The 23,408-nt window shown below is 40.3% G+C and overlaps 1 protein-coding gene across 1 annotated transcript; it reads right to left on the reverse strand.

Moving 5' to 3' along the window:
* Positions 1 to 1,698: 1,698 nt before the first annotated feature.
* On the reverse strand, positions 1,699 to 6,120 carry LOC118814941 (lipocalin-like). Its single transcript, XM_036580847.1, has 6 exons — positions 5,964 to 6,120; positions 5,171 to 5,310; positions 4,704 to 4,783; positions 3,585 to 3,698; positions 3,259 to 3,360; positions 1,699 to 1,925 (listed from the first exon to the last, which is right to left on the reverse strand). The coding sequence occupies exons 1-6, from the start codon at positions 6,057 to 6,059 to the stop codon at positions 1,912 to 1,914; spliced, it is 546 nt and encodes a 181-aa protein (XP_036436740.1). The 5' UTR covers positions 6,060 to 6,120; the 3' UTR covers positions 1,699 to 1,911.
* Positions 6,121 to 23,408: the final 17,288 nt, after the last annotated feature.

The following is a 23,408-nucleotide window of genomic DNA, read 5'->3' on the forward strand; positions in this document are numbered from 1 at the left end:
CGGTCTCTCATGGATATGCGGGAAACCAAATGGACTGAGGTTGTGGGGGCAGACTCGTCACCTAAAGGTAGCTGGCGGTCTCTGTACAAAAGGCCCATTGAAAAGAGAGTGGGAGACCTCCAGTGGAGGATTGTACTTGGGATGCTAGCCACAAACAGGCACGTGGCATGACTTGATCCTTTAGCTGGGGACGGGTGTCCTTTTTGTGGGGTTTCTGAGACGTTGTCTCATGTTTTCGTACAGTGCTCTCGCCTACGCCAGATTCTAAACTTAGTTAGAAACTGGGGTTTAGCGATTTTGGGTGTCTTTGACCAGAGCTTATTTCTCTACGGACCAAAGTATTCTGTCTCGAGGAGGGACGAGGTCATACTTTTAAACTTTTTATATGGAGCAGCGAAACTGGCTATTTGGTGTGGCAGGAAGAACAGGATCAAAGGGCGCGGAGGAACTGATCCAGTTTTAATGGTGAGGGGTTTGGTGTCAAGGCGACTCCTGTTGGAATATGCCTACTACACCCTCACTGATGATGTAGACACGTTTTTTGCTGTGTGTGGGGGGGTTTCATCTGTGAGCCTGACGATCAGGGTGGGTTTGTAATAACTTTGTGAAGGAGACAGTTTGTGGTGTGTTTGGAAAACTTAGGTTTTGTTAACGGTTTAATCTGGATAACAAAGGTTTTTTGTGTTTTTGTTATGGTATGTTAAATAAAAGTGCTTGAAAAGTCTCTCTCTCCCCTCTCTCTGTATCTCCCCCCTCTATCTGTATCTCTCTCTCTCTCTCTCTCTCTCTCTTCCCCCATCTCTGTATCTCCCCCCTCCCCCTCTATATCTCCCACATCCTCTCTGTCAGTACACAGGTAAACACACTCACCTGTATCTCCTTTGTTTTGCAGTATCTTTGGTAACACTGGGGACAGTTTTTTTTTTCCCCACAGTCCCTCTAGCTCACTGTAGGGGGTGTTTAGCGCAGCTCCCCCTTCACACCAGAGTCCACTAAGCCCCTCCTCCAGCAGACCCACTGTTACTGTGCTGAGATGAAGACTGCACTAATAATATTTACTGTTGTATTTTTATTTGGGGAATATCCTTCATTTATTTTGGGGGATGTTTCTCTTTATTTGAGGAATATTCTGTAACTCATTTTGTGAACATTTTTATTTGGAAATTTGGAAATATTTCTCATTTATTTTTGAGCTGCTTCCCATTTATTTTTCATTTATTTGTGGAGTATTATTTTTTTATTTGAGAATGTTTTTCCTTTATTTTTGAGCTGTTTCTCAGATATTTTTCAGTTATTTGGAAAATATTTATTTAATTGTAAAGAGAATATTCTTTAAGCTATTTTCAGTTCATTTTTGAATAATTTGGGGGTTGTTTTTTGAGTGAGTGTTCCTCGTTTATGATGGTATTTCTATGAATTTTTGCTTTTTTCATTAATTTATTTGACATTATTTCCCATTTGTTTGGGCATATTTCTCATTTTTCATAGCTCACTAGTTCACGCTCAGTGTGTGTGTGTGTACTGTATGGTAATGTACTGTGATCATACATTAATCTCAGGTGTGTAAACACCTGTAAGGTTTTCCTCTGATTCATCTTTACTCTTTATAAGTCAGACCCAGCGTGTTTACTGACTGGTTCAGTGTTGTTTTCGTCTGTAACGGTGATGATTGTTTGTAAACACTGATAATAAACAGTGCAGAGTGATGAAGAGTCTGAGAGTGAGGAGCGAACATCACTCCAGACTGAGTTTATTAGAGCACAGGGAAGCAGTGCACAGTCACGGCCAGTCGAGGCCCGAAAGCAGCAGCAGCAGCAGAGATAATAATCATAGTAATAACGATGATGATGATGACGTTCCAGCTTCAGCAGAATATTTCATTAATGTGAATCTGGAGTGAGCGTCAGCAGTTTAAGAGCACGGTTCTGCAGAGAGACGGAGGAGAAGCTAATTATTCAGAATGTTATTATAACTAATATATTTGTATATATATATATATATATATATATATATATATATATATATATATATATATATACACCTCACGTTTACACACACACATCTGTTTCTGTGAATTGTGGGGACATTACATAGACTTCCATTCATTTCCTGGAGACTCACCCAAACTTTAACCATTACTAATACTAGTCTAATACTAACCTTACACTCTTAATGAAGATGGTTCTCTAAGGGTTCTTTAGTAAGGACAACCACGAACACCCAAATGACCATTTGCATGCTTAAATGGTGAAATGGTTCTTCAGATTGATGGAGAATGTGTGTAAAAGGGTTCTGCTATTGTTACGATGTTAAGCTTGTATACAATAGCAGAACCCTTTTTGGTGCTATATAGAACCAACACGTTTTCCATCAATCGACCATGCAGAGAACCTTTTAAGCATGCAGATGGTTATTTCAGTGTTCCTGGATCTACATAAAACTGTTGTCTTTACTAGGGAACCTTTGAAGAACCATTTTAAGAGTGTACCCTAATCTGAAAACATGTCTTCACCTTAAAATATAAGCATTTAAAATGTGAGGACATGAACAGGTTTTGGTCCCCACAACATGGCATAAACCTGGTACACACACACACACACACACACACACACACACACACACACACACACATATATATGTAGTACTGAGTGAAAGTTTTAGACACCTGGTTTAAAGATTGATGTGATTTGAGTGTTTATTTACTCAGAAATACACTAATAATAAAATCAATGAAAATAACATTGATAAACAGGTAAATTAAACCAGGTGCTCCTGATGGAACCTAATAAACCCATGCGATGGCTGCAGGGCAGCAAGAACTCAGGCACCAAACCTGTGTTGTTCTAAGCAGCTCACAACATCTCAACTACTTTATGAACACAAGATATTTGTTACATTTTACTGCATTTCTGTTTATTTGTGTGTTTATTCTGCCGATATTTCATGTTTTACTGACAAAAACTACTTAAACAGTTTCCTTATGTGCTCTCATATAACCCTATGATGTATAATAATATTGATAGTAATAATAATAATAATTATCTCCTTTACTATGTGTTATAGTATTAATGGTGAGAAACAAATGTGTTTAAAAACATGTAAAGGTATATACAGAACACCAACATCAAAAATAAATATAAATCCTATAAATGCAAACACTTTTATTATTAATATTATGTTAAAAGCACCTTTGAATAAACAAATAATGAATAAATGAATAAGAACATGAATGAACATCTCTTTCTCTCACACACTGACCGTTTTTGGGCAGGATGGCGATGTTCCCCTTCAGGATTCCCTGCTCCAGAGAGAACTGAGTGAACTTATCTAGAACAGCCTGACTCGGATCCTCAGTGCGGCCTGAAAAACAAACCGGTATGAACTCACACTGAGCAGCTGAACACACAGACACAGCGGTGCGTGTTCTCTCTGACACAGCACGGCAGATACAGCGCTGAATACGGCTGATATCTAGAACTGCAACAGTATAGAAAGTTAATGATAATAATAGATGACTTAATTGTAGGACTGAGATTATTGTATCATACTGTAAATGTGACTGAATTAAAGAGCTTCTTTCTTACTGTAGAGCTTGTTGAGGACGTAGGAGTGTCCATTCTTGGTCTTGATGGCATGAATGAGGGCGTATTCATCATACTTCACATCCACCATGCGCATGTCATTATCACTGCCCCAGACTGACACACAGACAGAGAGAGAGAGAGAGAGAGACAGAGGGAGAGAGAGAGAGAGAGAGTTATATTTGTGTGAAAAAAAATGTAACATTAAAGCCACCTCCACCTTGTTTCTACACTCGCTGTCCATTTTATCAGCTCCTCTGACCACATAGTTTCACTCTGTAGTTCTACAGTTACAGACTGTAGTCCATCTGTTTCTCTGCATACTTTGTTCCCCTGTTCTTCAGTGGTCAGGACCCCCATGGACCCTCACAGAGCAGGTACTATTTGGGTGGTGGGTCATTCTCAGCACTGCAGTAACACTGACGTGGTGATGGTGTGTTAGTGTGTGTTGCACTGGTCTGAGTGGATCAGACACAGCAGTGCTGCTGGAGTTTTTAAAGTGTCACTGCTGGACTGAGAATAGTCCACCAACCAAAAATATCCAGCCAACAGCGTCCTGTGGGCAGCGTCCTGTGACCACTGATGAAGGACTAGAGGATGACCAACACAAACTGGGCAGCAGCAGATGAGCTATCGTCTCTGACTTTACATCTACAAGGTGGACCGACAAGGTAGGAGTGTCTAATAGAGTGGACAGTGAGTGGACACGGTGTTTAAAAACTCCAGCAGCACTGCTGTGTCTGATCCACTCGTACCAGCACAACACACACTAACACACCACCACCACGTCAGTGTTACTGCAGTGCTGAGAATGATCCACCACCCAAATAGTACCTGCTCTGTGAGGGTCCATGGGGGTCCTGACCACTGAAGAACAGGGTAAAAGGGGGCTAACAAAGCATGCAGAGAAACAGATGGACTACAGTCTGTAACTGTAGAACTACAAAGTGAAACTATATGGTCAGTGGAGCTGATAAAGTGGACAATGAGTGTAGAAACAAGGAGGTGGACTTATTGAAGTGCACAGTGAGTGATATATATATATATATATATATATATATATATATATATATATATATATAGATAGCTAGATAGATAGATATAGTTAGATAGGAGACTCACGCTGACTGCGGTAGGCAAATTTCCCAGGAACGTCCGTCTTTTTAGCCAGATGGTTCATCTTCTTACAGCTGCCATCAGACCTGCACACAGACATTAGCATTACAGCTAACACTGGAACATTAGCTGAAAAATAACTGCTCCCCTCCTTAACACAGATGTAGCTGATCAGCCATCAAACATCACCTGTTTGATGCTTGACGTTTAGTCTTAGCACTGGAGCTACGAGGCTAATGGAACTAAGAAGTAATGGATAAGCTATATAGCTTATAGCTCGCTAATTAGCATGGTGCTAACCGCACGCCTAAATGCCTCAAACCATATGTTGCTTTTCAGTCTCTCTAGTAGACTTGATTCTGTGGTTTCTGACTCTGTGACTCACTGTGATCTATAAACATGGACTAAAGTACGTTAGCAAAGCTAAACACAGCAGCAGCAGGAAGTGTTTGACTGACTGAGTGGAGCCGTACTTGAGGCTGGAGTAGTCCATCTCCAGGTCACCGTTGGGCCGTGGGGTCAGAGTGGCCATCCCCATCTTCATGCTTGCTTTACGGCTCACAAACCAGTCTGCGTTGGTGGCGAAGCCGACCAGGTACCACGTTCCTCTGACCTGGAGCAGAAACAAAGCCTTAACAACCACCTGGAGCTGACCACATGTTTCTGAGTGATGATTATGTGTGAATAAACCAAATAAACACATAGTGATGAGATACAGTGTTCTCGGGCCAAAACATAGTAACCTAATAGTAATCAATTCTAACGTAAATGTGTATATATATATATATATATATATATATATATATATATATATATGTATATATATATATATATATATATATATTACAAAACTTTAATAATTTCCTTGAGAATTTATTATGATGAGGTGTTTTAGTTAATTTCTCACAAGAACAGCTGGTTGTATTTTCTGTCATTGTCACTGTTTACTCCATATTTATATATGTTTTTGTTTACCCTTGCTTTATATTATTTTATGGGGTAAATTTTAAAAGTGCTTAAATGTAGATAAACACATTTAAATAAATGTGTAATATTTTAAGTGATAAAATGGAAAAATGGATATATTTAAAATAATGAAACAGATTAAACACATCTGCATATATCAGTTTTTACATACATTTTTAGCATTTTATCATTAATTATTTCATAATCTGTGCTTGTGCACTGTACTGAGGAACTGACCTTCTGTTCCTTATTTAAATCAATAATTTTAGTCAATAAAGCTGATCAGCTCGCTCTTCTTACCTTCTGAAGGTCAAAGTCGGCCTGAGGCATCACGTCGGCCCTCACGGCCAGAGCGCACAGGAAAACTCCCAGCATTCCCAGCATGGTGGTTGCCATGGCTACTGCGGAGCGAGTCTCAGAGTCAGCACGTGTGGAGATTGAGGGTGAGTTGTGTCCGAGCGCTGGCGTGTTTATATAGAGTACAGTAGACCCCCCCACACTGCACAAAATGTACATACCCCATAATCACGGTTACACAACGGTGCGATGTTTTCCTTTACATCAGCCTGTTCACACGCTTTGTTGTATAACTGCTGGCAGTGGAGCATATAAGGTGGTATGCATGATGCCTTGTTCTAGTCACGCACAGCAGAACCCTGCAGCTGGAACCTGTTGAGGCAGGACGGAGCTGGAGACAGTTTAACTGCAGTCAGCAGGACGACTCTCACATCAGCACGGTGATGAGCACGGATGTCAACACTGGATCGATTTATGTTCATCCACTTTGGAATTTACAGTAATTCATAATCTATCATAACAATGAAACATGGCCCACGGTGGAAAATACTTCGGTAATTGAGGCAGATATGGTCGATCAGCCAGGACATGTTCGGTCTCCAGAGTTCGCTTCTTACAAGTCAATAATCTTACACTAGAAGTCAATAGTCATCCAAATGTTTTCTAAGAATACACCCCCAAAAGCTCCTCTCAGCTTCATGAAGCTGGCGCAGACTTGTAGACGTGGTTTAGGATACAGTTTGAATTACTCTGTTGCCCCCCACCCCCACCTTTATCTAAAGACACAAAGGTTGCCCGCCGGTTCTTTAAAAAGAAGTAATTAGAGGAAAGTGTGCAATAACACTTGCAAAATAATGCCATATTTAAGTCTGTGTTAACTTATTTTCACTTAAGGCCATCGCATATATATATATATATATAAATATATACCGACCAGGCGTAACATTCTGACCACCTCCTTGTTTCTACACTCATTGTCCATTTTATCAGCTCCACTTACTATATAGGTGCACTTTGTAGTTCTACAGTTACAGACTGTAGTCCATCTGTTTCTCTGATACTTTGTTAGCCTCCTTTTACCCTGTTCTTCAGTGGTCAGGACCCCCATGGACCCTCACAGAGCAGGTACTATTTGGGTGGTGGATCATTCTCAGCACTGCAGTAACACTGACGTGGTGGTGGTGTGTTAGTGTGTGTTGCGCTGGTCTGAGTGGATCAGACACAGCAGTGCTGCTGGAGTTTTTAAACACCTCAGTGTCACTGCTGGACTGAGAATAGTCCACCAACCAAAAATATCCAGCCAACAGCGTCCTGTGGGCAGCGTCCTGTGACCACTGATGAAGGACTAGAGGATGACCAACACAAACTGTGCAGCAGCAGATGAGCTATCGTCTCTGACTTTACATCTGCAAGGTGGACTGACAAGGTAGGAGTGTCTAAGAGTGGACAGTGAGTGGACACAGTGTTTAAAAACTCCAGCAGCACTGCTGTGTCTGATCTACTCGCACCAGCACAACACACACTAACACACCATCACCACGTCAGTGTCACTGCAGTGCTGAGAATGACCCACCACCCAAATAGTAGCTGATAAAATGGAGCGTCAAAACAAGTTCAAGGTCATAATGTTATGCCTGATCGGTGTATATATGCATATATACAGCTCAATTCTAACCCTGCCTCTGTGGGTGGCTGATCATTTAGAAAGGCAGCTGTGGAAATCTATAAATAAAACTGATGATGATGGTGGTGATGATATTGTTTACAGTGTACACTCAGCCTCTGCTCATTGTCTTCTATTATAAGTGTGTTTTTTGTTCTTTATTAAGTATGCTGAAGTGATTGTGGTAGTCAGCGCCACCTTACAGACACGGCAGACTGAGATCAGGCTGAAAACACCAGACGGTCCCTTTAATAACACACGGCTACTGAACAACAGACACAACAGAGCACAGGAGAATTTCAGCTGATGTTGTGAAGCTGTAATTGCACAGTGCTTGTAAACAAGGCCATAAAAAGCAGATGAAAGAGTGAGAAAGTTTCCCTTATTGGCATGCTCAAACAAACAAACAAAAACAAACTTGCTGTAACAGCAGAAGCAATGAAAAATAAAAACAATCATAAATAATATGTTGAAGTTTGCTTGTGTGTCTGTCTGAGAGTGTGTGTGTGTTTGCATGTGTGTGTGTGTGTGTGTGTGTGTGTGTGTGTGAGTGTGTGTGTGTGTGTGTGTGTGGGGGGGTGTTAACAGAAAGCTCCAGCAGGAGTGAGGGCTGTTGATGAGGGGAGCAGAATCAGAAAGTCCAAACAGAGCGGCAGAAAGAAAACAACACTAAACTCAGCCACACTGTCCATCTGGGATTTTCTCTGACCACATGACCCTCAGCCAGAGACCACTGTCAGCACTTCATCACTCACAGACACAAACAAGCAAGCATCTGTTTTCATACCATGCCAGGACATGTGGTCAAACATATGTCCCATACTTGTAATCATAATATGTCCCATATGTATTATTATATATGGCTGTTGTCGGAACAAAACCTTGTATCTCTGAAGTGGTAACTTTACAGGAGAAGAAAAAAGCATGCTTTACTTTTAATGTAAGTCAATGGAACCAGAGTTTTTTCCAAGTCATTTTGGGCTGTTTCTTTTGGTCCAATCATATACACACACACACACACGCACACACACACACACACACACACACACACACACACACACACACATATATATATATATATATAATCTCTAGGCACCTCACGATTTGATTCGATTATGATTCAGAAGGCTGCGATGCGATTATAAAATGATTATTGACGCATCTCGATACATCTTTTTTTTCTATATAGCATTTATATTTTCTCAACTTTCGAGTTCAAGTTTCAAGTTTATTTGTCATTTGCACAACATGTCAGGACATTTATGCATTGAAATGCTTGTGGTGAGGCTCAGATAGTCACTCTACAGAAAGTAAATAAATAAAAATAAAAGAAAACTGAAATATATTAAATATACACAAAATATACACAGCATATATACAGAATATAGAGACAATATACATTTTAAAGTGACTAAGTGACTCGGTGTTGTTATTTAAAGTGACTTGGTGCTTTTAAAGCAAAGTATTTGTAATGATCCATAATGAATTTACTTCCAATTTCTTTTTTAATAAATCAAATGGAAGTGATGTGGCAGGTGAACTAGAAGGCTCTCATTCAGTGCTCTTGTTTGGAGCACGAGAAGCTGCTGCTACTCATCTGTGATAAAATGTACAGTTATGGTGAAATAAGATCCAGTGGTGATGGATGACCACGCAGCACATGTTACAGCTGTCCTACCGGTTTAATTCAGTGATTTTATAACTTCGGTTTTGGTCTCATTGTAGAGACGGGGGGGGTCAGTCACAGGGGGTCGCTGTGTCAGTAAAGTATCTTTGAGACGGGTCGTGTGCAGCATTGTGCGAAAGCCCTGTGACACGCCGATTGCGTGCAGACTGCAGGTCACATAGCAGCGATGCATTATTCGCATTTATAAGCAGCGCAGTTGGTTTCCTGGTAAGAGATGATTAAGTCGTGGCCATGACATAGTTATCTTGTTCCCACATCTTACTAAGTCGCGGCCACACATTATTTCTATTAAAGCAGGATGTCACCAGTGGGGCTCCATACACTTCTGCACATTTCAATACACAGTTACTGTTATTGGGTGAGTTTACCATACTGGGGGGAAGAATAAAACATTAAATATGTCCTCTGCAAAAGTTATATAATACATTATACTCATCATATAAACAGGAACAAAAACATTTGCAGGACAATGCCACATTTGAAGGTGTCTCTGTAGAGGATGTGTTGACTTATTTTCAATTACAAAATCAACAACAGCATGGAATTTGACCAGGGGTGCACAAACTTTTGCAAATGCCTGTATTTATTCAATTTCAAACAAAGAAGCTCATGGTGTTCTCAGAACAATGGACTGACCACCCCAGAGTCCAGACCTCAACACCACTGAATGTGTTTGATTACTTCAGAAAATCATCAACCAGCTTCTGAGACTGAACTTTGGAGGTGTGTCTGCAGATTCTTTGAGGAACTGAAAGTGAGTCTCCTGAAAAGAATGGAAGCTGGAATGAAGGGAAAGAGTGACTCACTGACTCACACAGCTGAGAGGAGATTTAGTTGTTGAGGCTTCTGGCTGTGACAAATTAATAATTTAATGGCTGTTTTGAATGGAAATTAAGTAGATAACCTTTAGGCAGCACTGTATGTGTACTGGGGCTGCACAACAGCAATGTGATGCAACAGTTATGTGATGAAAGTTGAGTCGATGTTGACTAATTGCGGATGATGTCATGAAAAAAAACACAGAATAAGGGAATGATTTGCAACAACTTGTAAAAGAGGTTTTTAATCTCATTGTGATTACCCTGGTTAAATAAAGGTTAAACGTTTCTTTAAAAATCTGACTTTAAAAATCTGTGATGAAGCCAAGCTCCACAGGTCAGTAGAGCATGATGCGCCCTTTCTAATGAGAAATTCATGGATCTCATTGCTAGCCTTCAGGATAACAGAGATACGGGCCCCAAAATCTCACAAATTAGTGTCCTACTTAGGCGCACCCTAGGCGGCCTTTCAGGGACGCTTGCCTGTGGCGGAGACCCAGAGAAAACCTTCGGAAAAACATATCCTGAAATCACCAGACTCCTCATCTGCTATCTTCTCTGAGGCCTCCATGTTGTTAGTTTCATAATCACAAGATCAGAGACTCGTCAACATCAATCTTAAAGCGCCATCTCTGAGCAGTGGAGTCGACTAGTTGAATAGTTTGTGCAGTGTTGTTCGTGTGGCAGTGGCAGTGATTTAAAAGCATATTACATCAGGGCTCACAGAAATCATTGTAAACACAAAGATAAATCACCCTGGAGAATAACAGGCAGGTTTACTGCAGTGTGGTGAGCACTGCGGTGTGTGAGGAACGCTGTGGTGTGTGAGGAACGCTGTGGAAGAGATTTCTATCTCCAGTTCAGCTGAGTTCATCTTCAGTTCAGCTGAGTTCATCTTCACTTCAGCTGAGTTCATCTTCACTTCAGCTGAGTTCATACGCCTCACTCCATCCAGTTCTGTATGCAACATCATTTATAGCCAGTGTGTGAAATCCCCCCTGGTATTCGGGGGTCCCATGTTTTCTGGCTGCTAACTCACCCATCATAGCGGCGCTGATGCTTCAGTGTCAGTAAATGTTTGTTTTATCAGCTGTTCTCCTGTAAAGTCTCTGTTCTAGTGCGGTTCTGCGCTCTTCCTCACAGTAACTGAGATCTTCCTCGTCTCCTCTTCTGTAGAGTCTCTGTTCTAGTGCGGTTCTGCGCTCTTCCTCACAGTAACTGAGATCTTCCTCGTCTCCTCTTCTGTAAAGTCTCTGTTCTAGTGCGGTTCTGCGCTCTTCCTCACAGTAACTGAGATCTTCCTCGTCTCCTCTTCTGTAGAGTCTCTGTTCTAGTGCGGTTCTGCGCTCTTCCTCACAGTAACTGAGATCTTCCTCGTCTCCTCTTCTGTAGAGTCTCTGTTCTAGTGCGGTTCTGCGCTCTTCCTCACAGTAACTGAGATCTTCCTCGTCTCCTCTTCTGTAAAGTCTCTGTTCTAGTGCGGTTCTGCGCTCTTCCTCACAGTAACTGAGATCTTCCTCGTCTCCTCTTCTGTAGAGTCTCTGTTCTAGTGCGGTTCTGCGCTCTTCCTCACAGTAACTGAGATCTTCCTCGTCTCCTCTTCTGTAGAGTCTCTGTTCTAGTGCGGTTCTGCGCTCTTCCTCACAGTAACTGAGATCTTCCTCGTCTCCTCTTCTGTAAAGTCTCTGTTCTAGTGCGGTTCTGCGCTCTTCCTCACAGTAACTGAGATCTTCCTCGTCTCCTCTTCTGTAGAGTCTCTGTTCTAGTGCGGTTCTGCGCTCTTCCTCACAGTAACTGAGATCTTCCTCGTCTCCTCTTCTGTAGAGTCTCTGTTCTAGTGAGGTTCTGCGCTCTTCCTCACAGTAACTGAGATCTTCCTCGTCTCCTCTTCTGTCTTCAGTGTGAGAAATGAGGAACAGTCACTCTTCACTCCAAACTCTTGGGAAACTGGGCGAGTTTTCAGATTTACAGATCTGCTGCAGCTCATTGTAAAGTGTTTCAGAGGAATCCGGGCAGAGTTACAGTTTCTAGGCTATGAAGGACAAACTGGGTGAACCAGTCTGCTACAGCGCCGCCCTGAGGCAGAGCAGTGCTGTAGCTATAGTTAGTTAAGAACACCAAAGACAAGATTCAGTCAGCTTCAATCAATGAGCTTTCACTGAATCTGTATTTTGTCGCTGTCCAAAGAAAACCATGCATCTCCATTTCTGTCAGATTTTAGTTTTCTACATCATTTGAATGTGGCAGCTGTACTTGATATTGTGTGAAAATTTAATGATGAATGAACCAACAGAAATGCTCCAAAATAATTTGGAGATTAAAGATAAAAGATAAAATCTTTTTACGTTAACTTACATTAAAATTTTACAATTTTGAAGACACTTCTTTTTCTTTGGGCAGCGAAGATTTGAGCATATGTTTTACATCATGGTACGTTAATTTTCAGGGACCCCCCAGAATTTTGACATGCTCAGGGGGTCCAAGGGGTTCATTAGGGGGTCCCAAACCCCCCAGGACCCCCTGTATTTTACATCATGTTTAAAGCAATATAAAAAATCAAATTTACTGCCCCCCCCACCTTAACCTCAAATGTAGTTTAGTTTTAAGACGTGTTCTGTGCCTCCTTGCTTCTTTAGTTTTAGCACTGGAGCTATGAGGCTGATCTACGCACAAACAATATTTTTATCTGAACATGATAAATTATGGAAAGTGTTTCCACACTAAGTAAAATAAGGCAATTTTATAAATATACTTTTATTGGCTTAATCTGCTGTCACATTTCCAACTCAACTCATTTAAGGACTTTTATATTTCTCACTTTGCTCTTGCTCGTAGATGACATTAAAGCTTTTAATTTGCTTTCTGTTTAAGTGTGATGGTATTCTGACTTAGTTCTAGTCAGTTTAGGACTGTAAAATGACAACAATGGAGATACCAGGTTTTCTTCTGACACCAGCGATATATAAAAAAAATATATTTATATGTATTATATCTTTAAGTACTTATATGTGAATGTATGGTAAGCAGTATGCAGCAGCTCGTGGCATACCACAGGGCTCAATCCTGGAGCCTACTTTATTTCATTTTCATTCGCTCCCCTTGGCTGCCACAAAAAAACTGAAAAATCCATAGAAACCATTAAGTATTTCTGTTGGCTCCTGGTGGTTTTGTAATTGTGTTGTAGGTGTTTTGTCTTTTTTAAAGGGTTTATATCACAGTGTAAAGGATCCTAATGGTTCAACAGGTGACCAGTGGCTGATTCTAAATATATTTGATGGTTTCCTAATGGGATCTAAAGGAATGGGATCTACAGGAAACTAGTGGTGTCCATTGGAAACCATTAATCCAATTCCCATTAAAAAGTCCCAACTCCAGCCCTGTACGCAACACATTCTCCATCAGTCTGAAGAGCAATTTCACCATGTGAAGAACGATTTAAGCATGAAATGAGTTCATTTGCAAAAACAGAGAGCACCCTGGTTGCCTGGCCGGGGAATTGAACCCAGACCCTTCTTGCAGTGAGGCGACAGCGCCACTGTGCCATTCTCTGTATGGAACCATTGGTTTTAAGAGCGTAGTCTAGTAATAATGTGTGAAATGCTGCATTACTCTGACACACTGAGGCGTGTAGATAATTTTAAAGACATTTTATTTGCTTTCGGTTTTAGTGCAGTGGTGTTCTGAGTTAGTTCTAGTTAGTTCAGGATGTTCCTAACAAAATGATTCCTTCATGTTCATCACTAAACATCAGGACAGGTTAGAACAGGTGATGTTTCCCTTCAGGCTGATCTGAGAGCAGATCTTTCTTATATTAACAGTGAACTCTGGTTTGGGGTCCTGCTTCAGCATAAAGATGAGCTTCTACACAACACAATGCATCATCGTTTTCCAGCATGAGTCACCAGCGCCCCCTGGTGATGAAAGCACAGAAAAAGTCTTCAGTCTTGAGGTAATTAACCAGGACTTCAGCTCAGTCCCTAATATATCTGTTTATAATCTCAGACACCACGTCATGTTCTGTAAGAGGTGTTCATAGGCAGAGCGGTTTGGTGTGAAATGGTTCAGATGTCTTTACAGTGGTGGTGATAGGAACCAGGGGTCGCCATGACTACAACACAAATATAGACATTTTATTTACTATCCAGAACCACCAGTAAACCTACACGAGTCTTCTGAGTTTATATGAATGTTGATGATGGAAAATAGTGGAAAATCTGAAATAATAAGTTTTCTTTGGGACTATTTTGCCTCACAGTGCCCTGCATGTATCCCTCCACCATGAATGGAGTTTAAGTTCTCAAAACCATCATAAAACAGTGTCTCAGTCATCAGGCAGTGAATTCATAACCATTTCATGTAGGAACTTTCTGTGAGGGAGCTTTTAGAGGTGGACGCCTGGTTCCTATCACCGCCACTGTGAACAGTTCTGACTCGGTAAGTTTATCTAGAACAGAGCATTTCATACCAAACCACTCTGAACTGTTCTGAACTGCTCTGAATGCATCTTAACCATTTACTTGTGCAGAAACTGTGCTGAAATTTGGTGGAATTCCCCTTTTGGTCAGAGGCTACACCTGGTGTAGATTATTAATGTTCAGAAGAGAACACTGAGCGCGCTCAGGCGGTTCTCATCACCTGACCAAATTGTGACCAACAGGCTTAACATTATAATCATTTACACATTTTATGATACTGTAAAATGTGTTGCCATGGTAACTGAGAACATATTGGCTGGTGATTCGTCACAGCTGGGCACCCTGAGTCGGACTTTGTCCGAGCTGTCCGAGAGCAACTTTCAAGTAGTAAACAAAGTTAATGAGGACCATCTGAATGCACCAGTGTACAGTGTGGGTGGAGCATCAGATCAGCCAGTGAGGTGTCTACACTGAGGCAAGGATGCTTTCTATTGGTTGGTTCAGCTCACCTCCATCTGGTCAGGTTTAGATGAGTTTGACTGTAGAAAGAATGGAAAAGATCAAGAACTGATAAATTTTGGACTATTATTATTATTATTATTATTATTATTATTATTGTTGTTGTTGTTGTTTGTTGTTGTTGTTGTTTTTGTTGGCTACTGGTAGCAAGTCACAGTGAATGGACTGTATAGTGAAAAATTGTGCAAATTGGTTCTACAAAATATATTAGTACAGTTATTACAGAAAGCAAACACAGTGAAGGTAAATTAGTGTTTATGTGATGTATTTTATCATGTGTGCATTTAAATCAAGGAAAATGAAAGTCCTGTTATTTTCAATAGAATCTGAAAAATTCATATACAGACATTACAGTTGTTGTTGTTGTTGTTGTTGTTGTGGTCGTTGCTGTTGTTGTTACCTGTTCGACAGACTCCATTTGCGATACCTTTACCTGCAGGGAAATATTAGAAACGTTTAGATATTAGAAAAAACAATGAAATAATCAGTGTGTTAGTTTGTAAAGAAAACGTTGAAAACAAATGAATGAGGAAGTTTACTGACCCACGTCCACCACTCTGTTCAGCCAGTTCACCACTGCAGCACAGACAACAACATATAGTGCACTTAGAACCTCATCAAAAACATCCATCATTGTGTACATGACCGTTTTCCAGCCTCTCTTCATCCCTCACAGTTAAGCAGACCTGTGCCTTTAAGACTGACATATGTAAATGAGCTCTGCTCTGACTGGCTGCCCTGTATTGCGTCCCATTCCAGGCACTCCAGTGCATCTTAATCCATTAAGAAAATCAACATTTTAACAAATAAAATGTCATTTTATATTCTTAGAAAGCATTTTAAATCATTTGAGTCTAGAAACTGTTCCTTTAACGCCCATTAATAAACGGAACTTTTCAAGGGAGTTACAGAAACTCCAGTAACACTTTCTGTTACAGTTCAAGTTCTAGATATTAAAGGGGGCCACAACTACAAAGTAATGGATAACATGATAGTAAGTTCCAAGACAGTTTATCTAAGTTACACCGAAATATTAAAGAGGCACTAGATATCAACTGAGTAAGTGTTTGGTACAAACTCCAAAGTACTAGATCATTACTTTGGGTAACCTGGTGGTACATTCCAAGACAGTTTATCAAAACTACATTAAAATGTCAGAAATTCTAGATTTTAAGTGAGTAGGTCAGTGGTACAAACTTCAAAGTACTAGATAATTACTCTAGGTAACATGATAATAAGATCCAAAACAGTTATCCTAAATTACTGAAAAGTCAATGAGGTTCTAGATATTACATGAGTAAGTGTGAGGTACGAACTCCAATGCACTTAACAATTACTTTGGGTAACATGGTGGTGCATTCCAAGATAGCTTATCTAAATTACACTGAAATGCAAAACAGGTTCTAGATATTCTAGATTCTAAATGCAAAGCAGGTTCTAGATATTCCGGACATTAACTGAATAAGTGTGAGGTACAGTCTCCACAGCGCTGTGTACTTATGTTTGGTAAAATGATGATAAGTACTAAGACAGTCTATCTAAATTACACTCAAATGCCTGACAGGTTCTAGATATTATGCTGATAAAGTGCACAGTGAAACATCTCATAAGTACTTGCAGTATAAAGTAATAAATACAAACACTAATTTTGACTGTAATGTCACAGTTTAAGCACTAAAGTAAATCAGAAACTCCTCCGAGAAGCCGCTGAGTTAGAAGGAGTAAAATGACGCACAGAATACAAAGACAGTTATGAAAAGTAAACGGTAAGAACCCAGTAGAACCACATTAAGAATCACTGCTTCCTTTTACAGCCCAGATTCAGTTTATTTATAGCCTATAAACAGATACAGACTGTATATGACTCTGTACTTTATTAATGTACAATATTCATACCGCATATAACTACCACAATAATAATAATCACCAGTCCTGTGGAGTTCAACAGACTTCATATCCAGTAATACCAGTTAATATCTAGAACCTATTGGACATTTCAGTGCAATTTAGTTTGACTGCATTGGAACTTACCACAATGTTACCCAATATAATTACCTAGAACTGTGGAATATATGTCTCACACTTACTCAGATAATATCTAGAACCTGTTGGGCATTTCAGTGTAATTTAGTTTGACTGCACTGGAACTTACCATCATGTTACCTAATATAATTACCTAGTACTTTGGAGTCTATTTTTCACACTTAGTTAATATCTAGAACTTAAGTATTAAGAAAGCAGCACCAAAACTTTCAGGTGAACACAAGAACCGTTCACAGGTGCAGCAGATGAGTCCTCAGGCTGTGTGTACTATATTTACAGGAGAGTGTTCTCCAGATATTGCGAAAGAGAACGTACTGCGCACACTTAAAAGTTTCTGACACACCAGAATTTCATTGTTTTGCAAAGGTTCCTCTGAGTGCTCAGGAAGGAAAAGGTGTTGAAACAGATTCTGTAGATGGAGGTTAGACCAGAAAGGGGAACATCAGCGTGATGGGAAATTCCAGCTGTTTCAGTGTTCCCGTTCTGAGCACTGAGAGGATCTGCTGAGATCAGCTCGTCATCCTTACAGATGCTGGAGGAGCAGAAAAGACTGTAAACTGTAAAAGAGTGTCCAGGTTGTGAAAGGTGGTCAGTTGAGTAAAGCAGAGTGTTGAGACAGAGCAGCAGTTTCATAGCTGGACTGTTAGTGACCACAGCATGTTCACCTCATACTCAACTAACAACAGAACCAATCTGAGAGCAAAGACATTAAAATGGGTCTTACGCTGAGTGGACACTGTAAAGAGAGAAGCAGAAAACACAAACAAAAATCGTTATTATTATTATTATTATTATTATTACTGTTAGTAGTATTGTTAGTGGTGGTCAATCATCATCAGTAGTAGTATTATGTGGAGCCCTGCTGGTGACATCCTATATAAATAAATATAATGCTTGACCACCACTTAGTGAGTCATGTGAATGAAACAATTAAGTTGTGGCCACCACTTAGTAAGGCGTGGGGACGAGATCATGCCTTACTAAGTCACGGCCACACATTAGGATCTCGTTCCCACAGCTAACTGTGCATCCAAACCAGGGTTCTTTAGTAGAGAAAATATAGCACATTGTCCATCAGTCTGAAGAGCAGTTTCACCACGTAAAGAACCATTTCGTTATATAGTAATATAGAACCATTGCCTTTACTAAAGAACCCTTGAAGAACCGTCTTTTTAAGGGTGTAGTACTCACGTCTCATGTTCTCGTTGACGATGCTGTCCTCTGTTAACTTAGCTGTGGAAAAAGGTCAACGCAGACGGATTATGTGGTTCAGAGTACAATAATAAACAACAATAAACAACAATAAACAATAATAAACAACAATAAACAGTAATAAACAATAATAAGCAACAATGCGAGATCTAGAACGGATACATAATGCTGAACTCTAAAATTCACTATTTTGATCAGAGAACCCTTTTGGTGAAGCAGGTGTGTGAGAATGAAGAACCTCACTAAAGATTTAAGAATCTCCACATAGTGTTAATGTTCTAGGAAGAACCCTTAAATAGCTCAAGAACCTTTAAATTAAGTACACACTCACACACACACACACACACACACACATCATCTAAACCGCTTATCCTTCTGGGTTTTATCAAGTAAAGTTTCAAAAATGTTCTTCACACTCAGACTTCTTTTCCAACATGGTTCTTTAAGGAACTAAAAGTGGTTCTCCTATAGCATCACTCAGAGAACCCTTTTGTTGCATTTGCAGAGATTTCATTTTAATGTTATTTTACTTTTATTTATTCATTTTAAATAATTCCACTCTGTGTTATTCTGTTCTAGATGCTGTAGGAGATGCAGTCGGGCGCTGGTGGAGTTCGGAGCTCAGCAGCGTGAACGCGTCTCTGATCTAATCTGTTCAGGTGAGGTTCTGGTGGAGTTCGGAGCTCAGCAGCGTGAACGCGTCTCTGATCTAATCTGTTCAGGTGAGGTTCTGGTGGAGTTCGGAGCTCAGCAGCGTGAACGCGTCTCTGATCTAATCTGTTCAGGTGAGGTTCTGGTGGAGTTCGGAGCTCAGCAGCGTGAACGCGTCTCTGATCTAATCTGTTCAGGTGAGGTTCTGGTGGAGTTCGGAGCTCAGCAGCGTGAACGCGTCTCTGATCTAATCTGTTCAGGTGAGGTTCTGGTGGAGCTCGGAGCTCAGCAGCGTGAACGCGTCTCTGGTCTAATCTGTTCAGGTGAGGTTCTGGTGGAGCTCGGAGCTCAGCAGCGTGAACGCGTCTCTGGTCTAATCTGTTCAGGTGAGGTTCTGGTGGAGCTCGGAGCTCAGCAGCGTGAACGCGTCTCTGGTCTAATCTGTTCAGGTGAGGTTCTGGTGGAGCTCGGAGCTCAGCAGCGTGAACGCGTCTCTGATCTAATCTGTTCAGGTGAGGTTCTGGTGGAGCAGCAGAGCTGAGATGATCAGATGTTCCAGCAGCTCCACCTCACTGTAAACACTGTTTATGAGGGGAAGTTAATGAGTGTTTATCTTCACTCACCCACGTCCACATTTCTAAACTTCTTGGAGGGGTGAATAATCTGAGCAGGATCTGAAACACACACACACACACACACACACACACACACACACGAACACACACACACACACACACACACACACACACGAACACACACACGAACACACACATGCACACACACACACACACAAACACAAACACACACACAAACACACACACATGCAAACACACGCAAACACACAAACACACACACAAACACACACATGCACAGTTAACTACACTGTACACATTAACACCTAGTGTACTCAGAAACAATATCACACACACAATTTACATTCTTAACAACAGAAACAAGCTGAAGAGTGAATAATGTGTGATAGAGGAAGAAGAAAGAGGAGAGAGCGAGAGAGAGAGAGAGAGAGAGAGAAGAAAGGAGAGACAAAGAAAAAAGAGCAATAAAGTGGAGTTTGGAGAGAAGAGGGAGAGAGACAAAGAGAGAGAAAGAACAGAGAGAGAAAAAGAGAAAAGGAGATAGAGGAGAGAAAGACAGAGAAAGAGGAGAGCAAGAGAGAGAAAAAGAAAGAGACAGACAGAGAGGGAAAAGGGAATAGAGTTAGAGAAAGAAAGAGAGATAGACAGAGAGAGACAAAGAGAGAAGAGAGAGAGAAAAATGATAGAAAGAAGAGAGAGAGAGGAAGAAAAAGGAGAGAGAGAGAGAGGGTCCTGTGGGGTGGACTCAGTGTAAAGCTCTGTTCTAAGTGAGCTGAATTAACTGTTCTGTGTTATAGACGGTAAACGTGGGAGCAAAAAAAGAGCGAGCGAGAGACACAGAGAGACACAGACAGAGAGAGAGAGAGAGAGAGAGAGAGAGAGAGAGACTTACCCAAGGCGTCCTGTATGTTCTCTGCTGTTTGGATCAGAGAGCTGCTTTTCTGTCTCCTGCTTTTGCTCCCTTGTTTACTATCTAGAACACACGGAGCCTTCTTACTCTCGGCTTTTTGTTTGTTTAATATTTGAATTGTCACATTAAGCCTTAAGTCTTGTTTTATGTGCATGTTTGTTTTGCTCTTATTACTGTTATTATTTTTCATTATTTTTACTATTTTGTCTTTAGTTCTGTGTATTTTATTTAAATAAGCGCTTAATGGCTTTCGTCTGGAATTGAGCTCACTGAAAAAACAGAGCTTTAACTTGACTCAATTCCATATGAATTAAATATTTAATGAGACCTCACTTGAAATCTGACATTAGCAGGTCTTAAAGATGTCATAGCAGATGTAATTACACAGTTATAAACTGTAATAACTGGTTTCTTCAGTAATATTACAGTGTCATGTTACCATTACTGTGAAAGATGACCAGACGTTTGATGTTCCGATGGCTTATTAGAGTACACAGATGGTTCTTCAAGGATTCTTCAGTAAAGACAATGGTTCTATATATAACCATGAACACTAAAAGAACCATTTCATGCTTTAAGATTCTCTGCATGGTGAAGTGGTTCTTCAGATAGGTATGGCATGTGTTGTGCTCTGTACAGCACCAAAAAGGCATCTGGGCTACAAGCTTGATGTCACAACAATAGCAGAACCCTTTTAGTGCTCTATGGAACCCTTTTCAAAAAGGTTCTACATAGAACAACATAAAGCATATTCTCCATCAATCTGAAGAACAATTTCACCATGCAAAGATGCCATTCACATTCTACACAGAACCAGAAAGGGTTCTTCTATTGTTACAAGGTTGACATCATAACAGTACAAGAACCCTTTTTGGTGCTGTATAGAGCGCTTTTCAAAATGTTCTACATAGAACCACATACAACACATTCTCCATCAATCTGAAGAAACATTTCACCATGTAAAGAGCGCTTTAAGCATGTAGAGGGTTCTTTCAGTGTCCGTGGTTCTACATAGAACCAATGGCGAAGTTCTTAGAGTACTAAAACGGATCTGTGATCAGCTTATGCTTATTATATAACCCTAAATAAATTCCATGACCTTATGAGACCTGATCTCAGATCAGTGCTCTTACTCGGAGATGCTTTGTAAACGTCTTTACTAAAGAACCCTTAAAGAACCCTCTTTTGGGTGCTATATAGAGCCCTTTTCAAAAATGTTCTATGTAGAACCATCCACAGTACGTTCTCCATCAATCTGAGGAACACTTTCATGAAGCAAAGGATTCTTTGAGTATTCATGGTTATTTATAGAACCACTTGTGTACTCTAGTTAGCCGTCATAAAGTCAAACGTTGTGTCATCTTTCACAGTAATGGTAACATAACACTGTAATATTACTGAATAAAACCTGTTATTACAGCTTATAACTGTGTAATTACACCACAATGACATGTTTAAGACCTGCTAATGTCAAATTTCAAGTAAAATCTTATTAAATGTTTAATTCATGTGGAATTGAGTCAATTCAAAGCGCTGTTTTTGTCAGTGAGCTGATTTCCTGACGAAAGACAGAAAATGCTTCACAATATTTAAATAAATTTTAAATATACTAAAGAACTCTTGAAGAACCATCTTTTTAAAGAGTGTAGAGTTCCAGTAGAGAGTGACTGAGCTGAGATCAGACCCAAAACTCTTACGTCCTTGTCTGAAATCCCTGAACGAGTGTAAAGGTCACTCACCGCAGACGGACACCAGCAGGCCGACGGTCAGCGTGCAGATCAGTAAAGTCCTCGCTGTCATGCTGCTCTCTCTCTGTTTAGCTCTGCTTTCTCTGTGCTGTGAGCCTCGCTGACCGCTTTACAAACACACCACAGCTCGTAAACACCGTCCTCAGCCTTGTTATTACCCTGATTATCATTATGAATATTACTGTTATGGTAAACTCTGCAGCAGACGACACCTACAGAGCGCAGAGCGAGCTCGATTACAGCAATTCTACCTCCAATGGTGAGTAATATGACGCCGTCATCCATGGAAGATGACACCTTTCATACAGCACTGTGGGAAAGTTTACTTCACATAGTAGAGTGAAAAAGCTGTTTATCCAGGTGGCAGCAGGTGTTTATTTACTCAGAAAACAACACCAATATTAGAATAAACACAATTAAATTGCTGCTGTTGGAACAAAACCCTGTATCAACATTTTTGTTGTTTTTCAGTTTTTGACATAATTTGAAAATGCATGTTAGCCTTTATGTTGTGCGTAAATTTCATGATGCACGGATCAAAAGAAACAGCCCAAAATGACTTTAAAAGACGTCTGGTTCCATTCACTTACATTAAAAGTAAAGTGTGTTTGTTCTTCTCCTGTAAAGTTTCCATTTACGAGGATACAAGGTTTTGTTCTGACAGCGAAACTATGTTAATAAAATATTTAGGATTAAAACATAATAGTTTTGCTTTCTACTGGGAATTGGCTCAATGGTTTCCAGTAGAGACCACCATTTTCCTGTAGAACTCCTTTAGATCCAGTTAGGAAACCATCAAATGCATTTAGAATCAGAGATTGGTCACCTGTTAAACCATCAGGATCTTTTACACTGTGATATCAACTCATTAAATAAGAGACAAAACACAGTACAAAACCATCAGGAACCGACAGAAACACTTAATCATCTCCATGGGTTTTTTCAGCAGGGTTCAATGTGCACTGTTAAAAATGAGAGGTCAGCTCAAATCAAGATGATAGAGTAACTGATTACATGGCTTTTGCTGAGTTGACTCAGCTTGAGGACACCAGAATTCACACAACTCAAACTTCTAGAGGTTCCCTTTATTTTTTTAGTTCTGCATCTGAGTTAGGAAAATAAAATGAGCTTGGTTTTTATACTCAGCTTCCTTACCAGCCAGGACTCCATCACACAGTCCTGCTGGACA

This window comes from Colossoma macropomum, unplaced genomic scaffold (assembly GCF_904425465.1).
Source record: "Colossoma macropomum unplaced genomic scaffold, Colossoma_macropomum, whole genome shotgun sequence".
NCBI classification, from domain to species: Eukaryota; Metazoa; Chordata; class Actinopteri; order Characiformes; family Serrasalmidae; genus Colossoma; species Colossoma macropomum.

Excerpts from the sequence above, each read along its gene's own strand:
- LOC118814941 (XM_036580847.1), bottom strand. The coding sequence starts at position 6,059 with ATGGCAACCACCATGCTGGGAATGCTGGGAGTTTTCCTGTGCGCTCTG. Across the intron at positions 4,784-5,170 it reads ATGGACTACTCCAGCCTCAA|GTCTGATGGCAGCTGTAAGA; the intron begins GTACGGCTCCAC and ends GTCTGTGTGCAG. Across the intron at positions 3,699-4,703 it reads ATTTGCCTACCGCAGTCAGC|TCTGGGGCAGTGATAATGAC; the intron begins GTGAGTCTCCTA and ends TCTGTGTGTCAG.